The sequence below is a fragment of the Dendrobates tinctorius genome, unplaced genomic scaffold (genome assembly GCF_039654945.1).
Source record: "Dendrobates tinctorius isolate UK_male_01 unplaced genomic scaffold, ASM3965494v1 ptg000009l, whole genome shotgun sequence".
Lineage (NCBI taxonomy): Eukaryota > Metazoa > Chordata > Amphibia > Anura > Dendrobatidae > Dendrobates > Dendrobates tinctorius.
In genome coordinates, this window is record NW_027361677.1 from 5,558,173 (window position 1) to 5,571,260 (window position 13,088).

The 13,088-nt window shown below is 45.4% G+C and overlaps 1 protein-coding gene across 1 annotated transcript in view; it reads right to left on the reverse strand.

The window, feature by feature from the left end:
- SLC12A3 (solute carrier family 12 member 3) overlaps window positions 1-13,088 on the reverse strand; it is a 53,914-nt gene that overhangs the window by 25,306 nt on the left and 15,520 nt on the right. Inside the window, exons 5-15 of the mRNA XM_073582326.1 lie at window positions 12,506-12,645; window positions 12,302-12,412; window positions 11,435-11,546; window positions 11,211-11,341; window positions 9,119-9,203; window positions 8,774-8,928; window positions 4,495-4,602; window positions 3,463-3,586; window positions 1,143-1,244; window positions 457-612; window positions 127-226 (exon numbers count right to left, since the gene is read on the reverse strand). Coding sequence (XP_073438427.1) covers window positions 127-226; window positions 457-612; window positions 1,143-1,244; window positions 3,463-3,586; window positions 4,495-4,602; window positions 8,774-8,928; window positions 9,119-9,203; window positions 11,211-11,341; window positions 11,435-11,546; window positions 12,302-12,412; window positions 12,506-12,645 — 1,324 coding nt within the window. The remainder of the gene's footprint in view (window positions 1-126; window positions 227-456; window positions 613-1,142; window positions 1,245-3,462; window positions 3,587-4,494; window positions 4,603-8,773; window positions 8,929-9,118; window positions 9,204-11,210; window positions 11,342-11,434; window positions 11,547-12,301; window positions 12,413-12,505; window positions 12,646-13,088) is intronic.

A 13,088-nucleotide genomic window follows, 5' to 3' on the forward strand; every position in this document is an offset into this window, starting at 1 on the left:
CTAGTTAGCCGCTTTAGCTTGGCCAATGCACAGTGGCTTATTGAAGCCCTTTTAGGAACCCAGCACTCGAGACGGTTTACTCCTTATGTAATCTATCGAAAAATAATAATAAAAAATTGTATTTACCGGAAATTTTTTATGTGATCCTCCACTTGGTTAAGTCCCACGCAGTAAGACAGCGCCATGTTATAGGATCCGGCCTGCACAGAGGAGCCCCAGTTTGCCTCTAAAAGATTACAAAAAAATAAAAATAAATTAAAAAATATAATAATAATAAATACTAAATTAATTTCCACAATGCTTAACAGATATCAACATCGCTGTCTCCTTAGGGACGTGCAATCTACATGCTATCAGTATTGTCTTTGAAGTGTAGAAGGAACCCAAGAGCCCCCAAGAGCCTCCTTAAGGGTATACATAGAAATATGAGGTCCACATTGAAAAATCGGCACTTACCAGGCTTCTTGTATAGGACGTACGCCAAAAGGAAGATGACAATGCCAATGGCGATAAGAGCGGACTCCCAGGCCAAGAGGAACATGATGATCACGGATATTACTGCTCCAAACAGCGATGCCCACTTATTGTAATACTTAAATGAAGGTCTCCAGCCTGGTGGAAAAATTACCTATTGAATTACTAATGACATTACTGTGCCGCCATCATACAAAGTCTACAAACTCTATTGAGTGTCCCGTACTTCACCAAAGACTTTTAAAGGGGTCTTGGAAACACATGGCCTCTTCCATTCAAAGACAGCACCACTATTGTCCATAGGTTGTATCTGGTATTGCAGCTAACTGCTTATAAAGAGAATGTGGCTGAGCCGCAATACCCCATCTGACCACCCGGGACGGGTGTGGCACTCTACTTTTAGAAGAAAGCAACCACTTTAGCAACAGCCAGTCTAGATAAATTGCAGCGAGAACGTACATGCCTTTGATTGTGGTGAATCAGAAATGCCCGGTAGGTTTATTTTTGTGATCGACTGGGAGCAGATACTATGAACCCCCTCATTCTGATTTATCTTATCAGCAAGTAACGAGAAGTGGGGTTTGGGAGGGCCCATTACAGACCCTTGTACCAATTTTTTTTTTTAAGAATATGCAGTCTTGCTAATGGGCCAAAGTGTGAACACTCACCTGGGGAATTAGTTATAGATGCATGGAAACAACTGAAATTAATCAAAGCATATGAACACAGGAAGAAATTGGAGATGATGGGTGCAATGGTGTTCAGTTCACCTGCAGGAAAAAGGAGCAATGTGTATAATGTATTATACCAATATCAACAGTCCGAACATTAGCCGACACTCATATCTTCTTAAAAGAATTGCTTTATTGATCCAGTAGTATAAACAGGCACAAAAAATGGTAAAACACAACATAATAAAAATTAAAAAGGCAGAAAATAAAGATTCGCTGCGTTCCCAGGCAATATGTTTCAGACTTGCATGGTCAAGGCTTGGTTAAGGACGATCCAGGTCTGAAATATGTTGCCTTGCCTGGGAGTGCAGCACAGACAATAATAGTCTGGGTGAAATGGTGGATGAGGATGAGGAAAAAGCCAATATGCTAAAAGACTTTTTTTCAACAGTATCTACACAAGAAAATCCCATGACAGATAACATGATCAAGGATAAAAATTCTCCATTAAATGTCACCTGCTTAACCCAGCAGGAAGTACGGCGGCGTCTAAAAATCACTAAAATTGACAAATCCCCGGGTCCGGATGGGATACACCCCCGAGTACTGCAGGAATTAAGCACAGTCATAGATAGACCATTATTTTTAATCTTTAAAGATTCCATAATAACAGGGTCTGTACCACAGGACTGGCGTATAGCAAATGTGGTGCCAATATTCAAAAAGGAGACAAAAACTGAACTCGGAAATTATAGACCAGTAAGTTTAACCTCAACTGTGGGTAAAATCCTGGAGGGTTTTCTAAGAGATACTATACTGGAGTATCTGGAGAAGAATAACCTCATGACCCAATATCAACATGGGTTTACAAGGGACCGTTCCTGTCAGACTAATCTGATAAGCTTTTATGAAGAGGTAAGTCCCGGACTGGACCAAGGGAATGCAGTGGACGTGGTGTACATGGACTTTTCAAAAGCTTTTGATACGGTGCCACACAAAAGGTTGATACATAAAATGAGAACAATGGGGATAGGGGAAAATACGTGTAGGTGGGTTAAGAGCTGGCTCAGGGATAGGAAACAAAGGGTGGTTATTAATGGAGCACACTCGGACTGGGTCACGGTTATCAGTGGGGTACCACAGGGGTCAGTTTTGGGCCCGCTTCTTTTTAACATATTTATTAATGACCTTGTAGGGGGGGCATAGAGAGTAGAATTTCAATATTTGCAGATGACACTAAACTCTGCAGGGTAATCAATACAGAGGCGGACAATTTTATATTACAGGAGGATTTATGTAAACTAGAAGCTTGGGCTGATAAATGGCAAATGAGCTTTAATGGGGATAAATGTAAGGTCATGCACTTGGGTAGAACGAATAAGATGTATAATTATGTGCTTAATTGTAAAACACTGGGCAAAACTGTCACCGAAAAAGACCTGGGTGTATGGGTGGACGACAAACTCACATTTAGTGGCCAGTGTCAGGCAGCTGCTGCAAAGGCAAATAAAATAATGGGATGCATTAAAAGAGGCATAGATGCTCATGAGGAGAACATAATTTTACCTCTATATCAGTCACTAGTGCGACCACACTTAAAATACTGTGTACAGTTCTGGTCTCCGGTGTATAAGAAAGACATAGCTGAACTGGAGCGGGTGCAGAGAAGAGCGACCAAGGTTATTAGGGAACTAGGGGGTCTGCAATACCAAGACAGGTTATTACACTTGGGGTTATTTAGTTTGGAGAATCGAAGGCTTAGGGGTGATCTTATTACAATGTATAAATATATCAGGGGACAATACCAAGACCTATCTAATGATCTTTTTACTCTTAGACCTGTGACGGAGACAAGGGGGCATCCTCTACGTCTGGAGGAAAGAAGGTTTAAGCATACTCACAGATGCGGATTCTTTACTGTAAGAGCAGTGAGACTATGGAACTCTCTGCCATATGATGTAATGAGTGATTCCCTACTAAAATTTAAGAAGGGACTGGATGCCTTTCTTGAAAAGTATAATATTACAGGGTATATACACTAATTTCCTTAATATTGCGTTGATCCAGGGAGCTAGTCTGATTGCCGTATGTGGAGTCGGGAAGGAATTTTTTTCCCCAATGTGAAGCTTACTGTTTGCCACATGGGTTTTTTTTGCCTTCCTCTGGATCATCATGTTGTTAGGGCAAGTTAGGATAGGATATGGGTTGAACTAGATGGACTTAAAGTCTCCCTTCAACCTTAATAACTATGTTACTATGTATAATGGGGTTTACAATCCACTTTCCCTAATGTAACAATACAATGAACTTGACGTACCAATCAGGATAAATGCACATGCGATGAGAAAGGTTAGGAGGTATCCCCGAATGGGCTCATTGTTCTTGCCGTACCCTTTCCCGAAGAAGCCGATCAATGGGTACAGATTGTCTTTACAGAGGCACTGCATGGACATCGCAGAGAAAAAATTATAATGAAAATTAACAATAATGCAAAACTAGGTTTCAGTAACAATATAAGAAAAATGGTGAGGTTAAGAAGGAAAAGGGAGTGTGGTTTAAAATGCCACATAGTGTGCAAAATTGTGCCCAATTTTAAGCATAAAAATGTGGCACGAAGTAAGCCAAGGAACAGTCCAAGGATCATTTATCATCCAGCCACAGTGAGTAATATGGCACATTTCCAGGCTTAAAAAGCAGACTGGATCAATAAATCGGCCCCCTTGAATTTATTTTAAAACTATCCATGGATTTGGCAAAACTGTTTGCTGTTTTAAAAGAATCTTAAAGTATCCTAAGAACTATGGATGACTACAGATACAATAGTAGACCACGCTTTTCTCACCATCACAGGCAACGGAAGCCTAAGGAGTGTGAACAAAGGTTTCTGAAATGTTCCCATATACCAAACCACCTTGTATTTGCCTGGATAACAAGAGGGTCAGGCATTTCCTTAGAGAGTCGGGGGACCCCCATACACATTAGATGGTTGGCCACCAAAATCAGCGGGTTTGGCCAACATTAATCTAATGTGTATGGGGTCTACCGACTCTTTAAGAAAATGCCTGACACTTGTTATCCAGGCAAATACAGGGTGTCTGGCAGTATCTAACTCCATATTTTCTACAAATGACACAGGAGTGGTGAGTGGGGTCGAGTGATGTTCATGGTGGGTCAGGAGAGATCACTGTTGGCTGAACTTTTCGGCCGATGGTTTCCTACGGTATTTGGGCATCATAAGTCACGGGGTTAAACATCCTTGACTGCTGTACTTGGGTTCTTACAGCAAGTCTTCTTACTAGATACTGGGGTATACAATAATAATAATCACACGACTTCCATTGTACTGTACCTGAAATACTTTGGGGGCAGAAACAAGACAAGCCAATGCAGACGACAGAGTGGCGCCAAAAATCCCAGCGGTCACAAGAGGGGCAAATCCGGACACCATACTCATAGACTGCAAAATACATATATAAAGTCAACGTCTTACACTGCACATAGGAGGCAATATGTGGGTCAATGTGTCAGTAACGACAATGATCTGTAAGACTCGTTCATCGGTGGCACATCAGTGGACGCATCAGAAGTCATCACCATCGTTCTTACATGACCTGAAACCAATATGACCGATCAGCCATTAAAACAACTGACGGGTAAATTGAATAACTAATTACGGGTTGGGTATATTAGGCAATAAGTGAAGAGTCATCATTCTTGAAGTTAATGTGTTGAGAGAAGGAAAACTGAGTAAGCATAATGATCTAAGTGACTTTAACAAGGGCTGCATTGTGACAGATGACTGGATCAGGGCACCTCCAAAACACTAGGTCTTGTGAGATTTTCCTTGTAAGCAGTGGTTAGTACCTACCATAACTGGTCCAAGTGAAAAATTGCGTGTGCTCACTCACTTCCTAGATTGGACACCACTGGCTTCCCCAGAGCCTGCGCTCACTCACTTCCTAGATTGTACAGCACTCCTACCCCAGAGCCTGCGCTCACTCACTTCCTAGATTGTACAGCACTCCTTCCCCACAGCCTGCGCTCACTCACTTCCTAGATTGTACAGCACTCCTACCCCAGAGCTTGCGCTCACTCACTTCCTAGATTGTACAGCACTCCTTCCCCACAGCCTGCGCTCACTCACTTCCTAGATTGTACAGCACTCCTTCCCCAGAGCCTGCGCTCAGTCACTTCCTAGATTGGACAGCACTCCTTCCCCAGAACCTGCGCTCGCTCACTTCCTAGATTGTACAGCACTCCTTCCCCAGAGCCTGCTCTCGGTCACTTCCTAGATTGGACAGCACTCCTTCCCCAGAGCCTGCGCTCAGTCACTTCCTAGATTGTACAGCAATCCTTCCCCACAGCCTGCGCTCGCTCACTTCCTAGATTGTACAGCAATCCTTCCCCACAGCCTGCGCTCACTCACTTCCTAGATTGTACAGCACGCCTTCCCCACAGCCTGCGCTCAGTCACTTCCTAGATTGTACAGCACTCCTTCCCCAGAACCTGCGCTCACTCACTTCCTAGATTGTACAGCACTCCTTCCCCAGAGCCTGCGCTCACTCACTTCCTAGATTGTACAGCACTCCTTCCCCACAGCCTGCGCTCACTCACTTCCTAGATTGTACAGCACTCCTTCCCCAGAGCTTGCGCTCACTCACTTCTTAGATTGTACAGCAATCCTTCCCCACAGCCTGCGCTCACTCACTTCCTAGATTGTACAGCACTCCTTCCCCAGAGCTTGCGCTCACTCACTTCCTAGATTGTACAGCACTCCTTCCCCAGAGCTTGCGCTCACTCACTTCTTAGATTGTACAGCAATCCTTCCCCACAGCCTGCGCTCACTCACTTCCTAGATTGTACAGCACTCCTTCCCCAGAGCCTGCGCTCACTCACTTCCTAGATTGTACAGCACTCCTTCCCCAGAGCCTGCTCTCGGTCACTTCCTAGATTGGACAGCACTCCTTCCCCAGAGCCTGCGCTCAGTCACTTCCTAGATTGTACAGCAATCCTTCCCCACAGCCTGCGCTCGTTCACTTCCTAGATTGTACAGCAATCCTTCCCCACAGCCTGCGCTCACTCACTTCCTAGATTGTACAGCACGCCTTCCCCACAGCCTGCGCTCAGTCACTTCCTAGATTGTACAGCACTCCTTCCCCAGAACCTGCGCTCACTCACTTCCTAGATTGTACAGCACTCCTTCCCCAGAGCCTGCGCTCACTCACTTCCTAGATTGTACAGCACTCCTTCCCCACAGCCTGCGCTCACTCACTTCCTAGATTGTACAGCACTCCTTCCCCAGAGCTTGCGCTCACTCACTTCTTAGATTGTACAGCAATCCTTCCCCACAGCCTGCGCTCACTCACTTCCTAGATTGTACAGCACTCCTTCCCCAGAGCTTGCGCTCACTCACTTCCTAGATTGTACAGCACTCCTTCCCCAGAGCTTGCGCTCACTCACTTCTTAGATTGTACAGCAATCCTTCCCCACAGCCTGCGCTCACTCACTTCCTAGATTGTACAGCACTCCTTCCCCAGAGCCTGCGCTCACTCACTTCCTAGATTGTACAGCACTCCTTCCCCAGAGCCTGCTCTCGGTCACTTCCTAGATTGGACAGCACTCCTTCCCCAGAGCCTGCGCTCAGTCACTTCCTAGATTGTACAGCAATCCTTCCCCACAGCCTGCGCTCGTTCACTTCCTAGATTGTACAGCAATCCTTCCCCACAGCCTGCGCTCACTCACTTCCTAGATTGTACAGCACGCCTTCCCCACAGCCTGCGCTCAGTCACTTCCTAGATTGTACAGCACTCCTTCCCCAGAACCTGCGCTCACTCACTTCCTAGATTGTACAGCACTCCTTCCCCAGAGCCTGCGCTCACTCACTTCCTAGATTGTACAGCACTCCTTCCCCACAGCCTGCGCTCACTCACTTCCTAGATTGTACAGCACTCCTTCCCCAGAGCTTGCGCTCACTCACTTCTTAGATTGTACAGCAATCCTTCCCCACAGCCTGCGCTCACTCACTTCCTAGATTGTACAGCACTCCTTCCCCAGAGCTTGCGCTCACTCACTTCCTAGATTGTACAGCACTCCTTCCCCAGAGCTTGCGCTCACTCACTTCTTAGATTGTACAGCAATCCTTCCCCACAGCCTGCGCTCACTCACTTCCTAGATTGTACAGCACTCCTTCCCCACAGCCTGCGCTCGCTCACTTCCTAGATTGCACAGCACTCCTTCCCCAGAACCTGCGCTCGCTCACTTCCTAGATTGTACAGCACTCCTTCCCCAGAGCCTGCGCTCACTCACTTGCTAGATTGTACAGAACTCCTTCCCCAGAGCCTGCGCTCACTCACTTCCTAGATTGTACAGCACTCCTTCCCCAGAGCCTGCGCTCACTCACTTCCTAGATTGTACAGCACTCCTTCCCCAAAGCTTGCGCTCACTCACTTCCTAGATTGTACAGCACTCCTTCCCCAGAGCCTGCGCTCACTCACTTGCTAGATTGTACAGAACTCCTTCCCCAGAGCCTGCGCTCACTCACTTCCTAGATTGTACAGCAATCCTTCCCCACAGCCTGTGCTCACTCACTTCCTAGATTGTACAGCACTCCTTCCCCAGAGCCTGCGCTCACTCACTTCCTAGATTGTACAGCACTCCTTCCCCAGAGCCTGCGCTCGCTCACTTCCAAGATTGTACAGCACTCCTTCCCCAGAGCCTGCGCTCACTCACTTCGTAGATTGTACAGCACTCCTTCCCCAGGGCCTGCGCTCGCTCACTTCCAAGATTGTACAACACTCCTTCCCCAGAGCCTGAGCTCACTCACTCCCTAGATTGTACAGCACTCGTTCCCCAGAGCCTGCGCTCATTCACTTCCTAGATTGTACAGCACTCCTTCCCCAGAGCCTATGCTCACTCACTTCCTAGACTGTACAGCAATCCTTCCCCAGAGCCTGCGCTCACTCACTTCCTAGATTGTACAGCACTCCTTCCCCACAGCCTGCGCTCACTCACTTCCTAGATTGTACAGCACTCCTTCCCCAGAGCCTGCGCTCGCTCACTTCCTAGATTGTACAGCACTCTTTCCCCAGAGCCTGTGCTCACTCACTTCCTAGATTGTACAGCACTCCGTCCTCACAGCCTGCGCTCGCTCACTTCCTAGATTGTACAGCACTCTTTCCCCAGAGCCTGCGCTCACTCACTTTCTAGATTCATCTCTCCCCTCATCTGCGGCTTCTCCACTCCAGCTCGTAGCCAGCGATGGCCATCACCATAGAAGGAGAATGGGTATCCAAATTCAGGCGGCAGAACAGTGCACTGAAGCTGCTAGTCATGTAAAGGGTGCAATGAGCAAACATTTTTTTTTGCACAATGGAATAATAGATTTATACAGTAAAGCTATGATTTTTGAGCTTTGGGGGTGACAAAGTGCTGCAATTAACAAATTGTGCAAATTTTTTGATATTCAACCTTAGATCTGGCATATTGAGTGACTTATCTAGTATGCATGACCATGCTCATCATCATTGTCCCTTCCATATCAGTCTAAACAGGGACAAAATTTTAAAATGTGCTAAAAAAAAAGTAGCTCTAAGAATGTGTAAGGATGTAATCCCCAGCATTGGCATCACCTGGTATTGGTTTATCAGCCCGTATTTACAGCTCTGGTTCAGGGCACAGTTGGTGAAGTTCCATCCGTATCCACATGCCAGCCCAACACAGTTTGTGCCTCCCTCGATAATGGTGTCATTCAGACTGCCAGAGGCATCCCGGACCACACAGGAGCCTGCGACGGGCAAAATAAATATGTCATCTGCACACATCTGACTAATGGGGGCGCTCTCCTAATAGAACCTATGATTAAGAAAGCCGTATGGTAGGGTGTTCATGTTGGAAAACTGCTTTACATACAGTATATAGAGTCATTTTTTACTGGATACATCATTACCGTAGATATTGATTATTAATCTATGTACCGATGGTGGCAGATATAACCAGATAAGAGAAGGTCGTCCAGAAGATGGCCGAGAGCGTGCCTTTAGGAATAGCCACTGCTGGGTCCTGAATGAAGAATAAATTTATTGTTATTGATATGACCAGCGATGCAAAATAAGATCAAAGTTTATAAAGTTTTCCAGGATTTATAGAGCAGGGAATGACGTAAATGAAAAACTAAAAAACAAAAAAATGTTGTCCCCAGGTATGAGCAATTCCATTTGTGCTGCCCTGGCCCGGTGTCTGAAGCAGCTGGCCCTCACTTCTGTGCCCATCATCCTCGGCCCGGCGTCCTGCCTGCCTATTGCTTTAATAAAGCCCCCGAGACGTCAGGGCTTGGGTTGCCCAAAACATCATGGGGCCTAATAAGGTAACGGGATATGGCGTCTAGGATATCCACTGCCATGGAGGACCAGACTGGACGCCAAACTGTGCCAAGAAATTCATCATCTCTAATATTCAACTCTACAATCCCTGAGGGTCTCGGCTTACTTCCGGCAGCGATCAGGTGGCCTACATTTATTCACGTGAAAAATGAGGATGAATGAACTCATGGAGATCAACATCCAACACTGCGGAGACTACATCACATGTTTCTCAACGCAGTGATTCTAGAGCACTGCCCCCATCCCTTATGGGAAATATGCAAAACATGCAAAACACAAGCCACGGAGACCCCATCACATGTTTCTCAACGCAGTGATTCTCGAGCAATGCCCCCCCATCCCTTATGGGAAATATGTAAAAATATACAAAACACAAGCCGCGGAGACACCATCACATGTTTCTCAACGCAAGCAATGACTAGCCAGGTCTTTCCCCGGGAAGGAACAACCACGGGAAGGGCAGTCTCCAATGAAGGAAACCACCTATGCCAAAACATGGTATCCATCCACAGACAGCTGTCTTCTACTAGGCATTGCTCCTACTGGCCAGTTTCCTACTCCACACTGATGAGGGGCAATACCCCGAAACAGCTGTCTGTGGATGGATACAATGTTTTGGCATAGGTGGTTTCCTGCAACCAATCACTAACCTCAGCTGTCACGTGCCATACATGTCAGTAAGAACACTAAGGTCAGTGATCGGCTGCAGCGATCGTGTGAATAAGGCACGGCACATTAAGTAAGCAGAGACCGGCGGGGACCACCAAAGCATCAGGGATTGAGCGGGTACCTAAAGACAAGTGCACTGGCCAGGTCGGAAATCTCTGGCTGCTGAACAGGATCAATGAGAGACGCCTTTTATCAGCTGGAATCCTAGGCATTTCTTGTAATAAGCGTGATGTCTTATGTCCGCCACGCTGCAACGATTATGGCACGCCAGGCTGGCTAAGGAAAAGGAGATCCTCAGATGCCGGGAGGTAGAAGGCACAGATAGTTCTCAAGCATTCTGTCCAGCGGCCAAAGATCACTGTCCAAACCGATTCACCCCAACTCTAAATTTACCCATTCTTTGCTACTGGATAGATTTCTATAAACTCCTTTATTTTCTGAGCAAAAATAATGTGCCGGTATACCTCAGGACTCATTCCCACATACAATTTATTCCTATACGAGACAAATGGACCGATTCTGATCAGAGTTTGATCAGAGTTTGATCAGAGTTTGATCAGAGTTTGATCAGAGTTTGATCAGAGTTTGATCAGAGTTTGATCAGAGTTTGATCAGAGTTTGATCAGAGTTTGATCAGAGCTTGATCAGAAGCTTGATCAGAAGCTTGATCAGAAGCTTGATCAGAAGCTTGATCAATAGCTTGATCATCACTTTTTTATTATTTCTAGTCAAATCATACTACTTGCATAGCAGAAAATATTGTTGTTGTTATAGAACAATATGGAATAAAATGAAAGGCGTAAAAAGAAATATTGGAAAAATGAGTATTCCTTAAAAAAGAAACAGGACAGAACAACAGAATTCCTCATTTGAACCTGATGGACGTGTCTCTTTTGTTTCTAACTTTGTAACTATGACATTTTTCCATGCATATTCGGGTGATGCTAAATCATAAAAAAAAAACAAAAAACATTTTTCTTGGAATAAATATATTTTTCATCTTTTGTGTTCTTCGTACCTTTAGATCTCCAGAGATGTTCGCTCCAGCCAGAATCCCAGTGGCTGATGGAAAGAAAATGGAGAACATCCCAAAGAAGCTGCCATCTTTTCCCCTCCATTGTGGCACAAAATTGTCAGCAAAAATATCAGCTGTAGAGAAAGTATATCCAGAATTACAGTGAAACTTCCCAGCTTTGCAGGGAGGGAATCATTGCCCAGATCATACGATATCCTGGCCCTCACCTCTGTAGCTGAAGAAACCTTTGGCTTTTTTTTCATCCGAGGCTGGAATCACTGTCCCAACCAAGTAGTTTGCAAATGAGATCATAATTACGATGAAGAAGAGAATCTGAGCCTGAAGAAAAGAAACAGAAATTACATTTAATGACAACTGTTTGCGAAAATTAAACTGTCACTCTATGTGACTGCAGACTTCGAAATCCTGACAGCCTCCAGTCACATTCCAACTAGACCTGCCTGGTTCTCCCAATACAAGCGATGCTGAGCATGCCTAGCCGGCATGTGATCGCATGTATTCAAATCGCATACATGTGGTCACGTAACCATCCATTCTCACCGACATCACTGGTGAATTCTGACAGCGTGCACAACGCACACTGTCAGGATTCAGAAGACAGGACAACCCCTTTAAAGGGTCAGTCCCAAAACATTGTGCTTGGCTTTCTACAGCAGTTTCATAGGCAAAAAACAGAGTGGCGATGGAGCAGGGACACCTCCATTCCATTAAAGATGGGCAGAGAACGGTTCCCAAGTTCCACAGCCCCATTCTCGGGGTCCCAAAGGTGAGACCTCCAGCAAACAGTAAATCATCTACTATCTTATGGGGTTATTCCCAAAATATTAAGTTAAGGACTGATTTTAACTACGCTGACACATTGCAGGATTTGTGTATTTTTACATGTGGTCTTAAATTGGACCGATGGTTGGTTTGCAAGAAAAAGAAAGAAATGTGCATGTGTCGAGTGATTTGTGGACTGATTGGCTGCAGCGCTGTCAATGTGATGTCAATAACAAACACAAGGAACAGAAAGGGAGACTCAGTGGTGGGCCTGGGGAGGGTGAGTAAAGCCAACTTAGTGTCGTTCTTACCTTTGCCTCCCACTCCATGCCAGCTAATGAAATCCCCAACAGGATAGCGACGGTAATGATACCAATAATTCTTATGTCATTAGAAGGATCCACAATCGTTGCTTCGTTTTCCTATAGGGGAGAAAATGATAAGCGATATTAATGCCGCCATACATTTACCAGCGACACATGATGACTGCTGATACATACATGGGTACTTCATACCTGCAAGAGATCACGAACTGTCTCTGCAAAACCAACGGTGTGCATGGCGACTGCAACCGCGTTGGCAAATGCGAATATGAGTCCGATGGATCCACCCAGCTCAGGTCCCAGACTTCTAGATATAAGGAAATATGTGCCGCCTAAATATTGTGCAAAGAAACACCAGTTAAGTCTGCAAAAACTAACCACAAGTTACAGATCTATTATTATACCAGGCCAGAGGGGTCATCCTCCGCTAGAACAGGCATTGTGCACATAGCTAAAGGTTACCCAAGTTCTAACTCAGGTATTGTCCTTGAACGTAGAAGGACGGTATAATTATTATTTTATTAGGGGATCTGTCCTCATTCCGGCATAAATATCAACCTATACTCATTTGGAGTACAGATGATGGCAGTGATGGGTCAGCTCACAAGTGCTGCACCGACCCGTCACTGCCATCATCTGTACTCCACACTTGTACATTCTCATATCAATGCACATAAAGGCAGGGAAATTGACTGGAGAAACGCCAGGGTTTGCAAGCCATTTACCGGAGCTGCAGTATATGAGTAGTTGATTATTGAGCATTTTAGGTTTTATA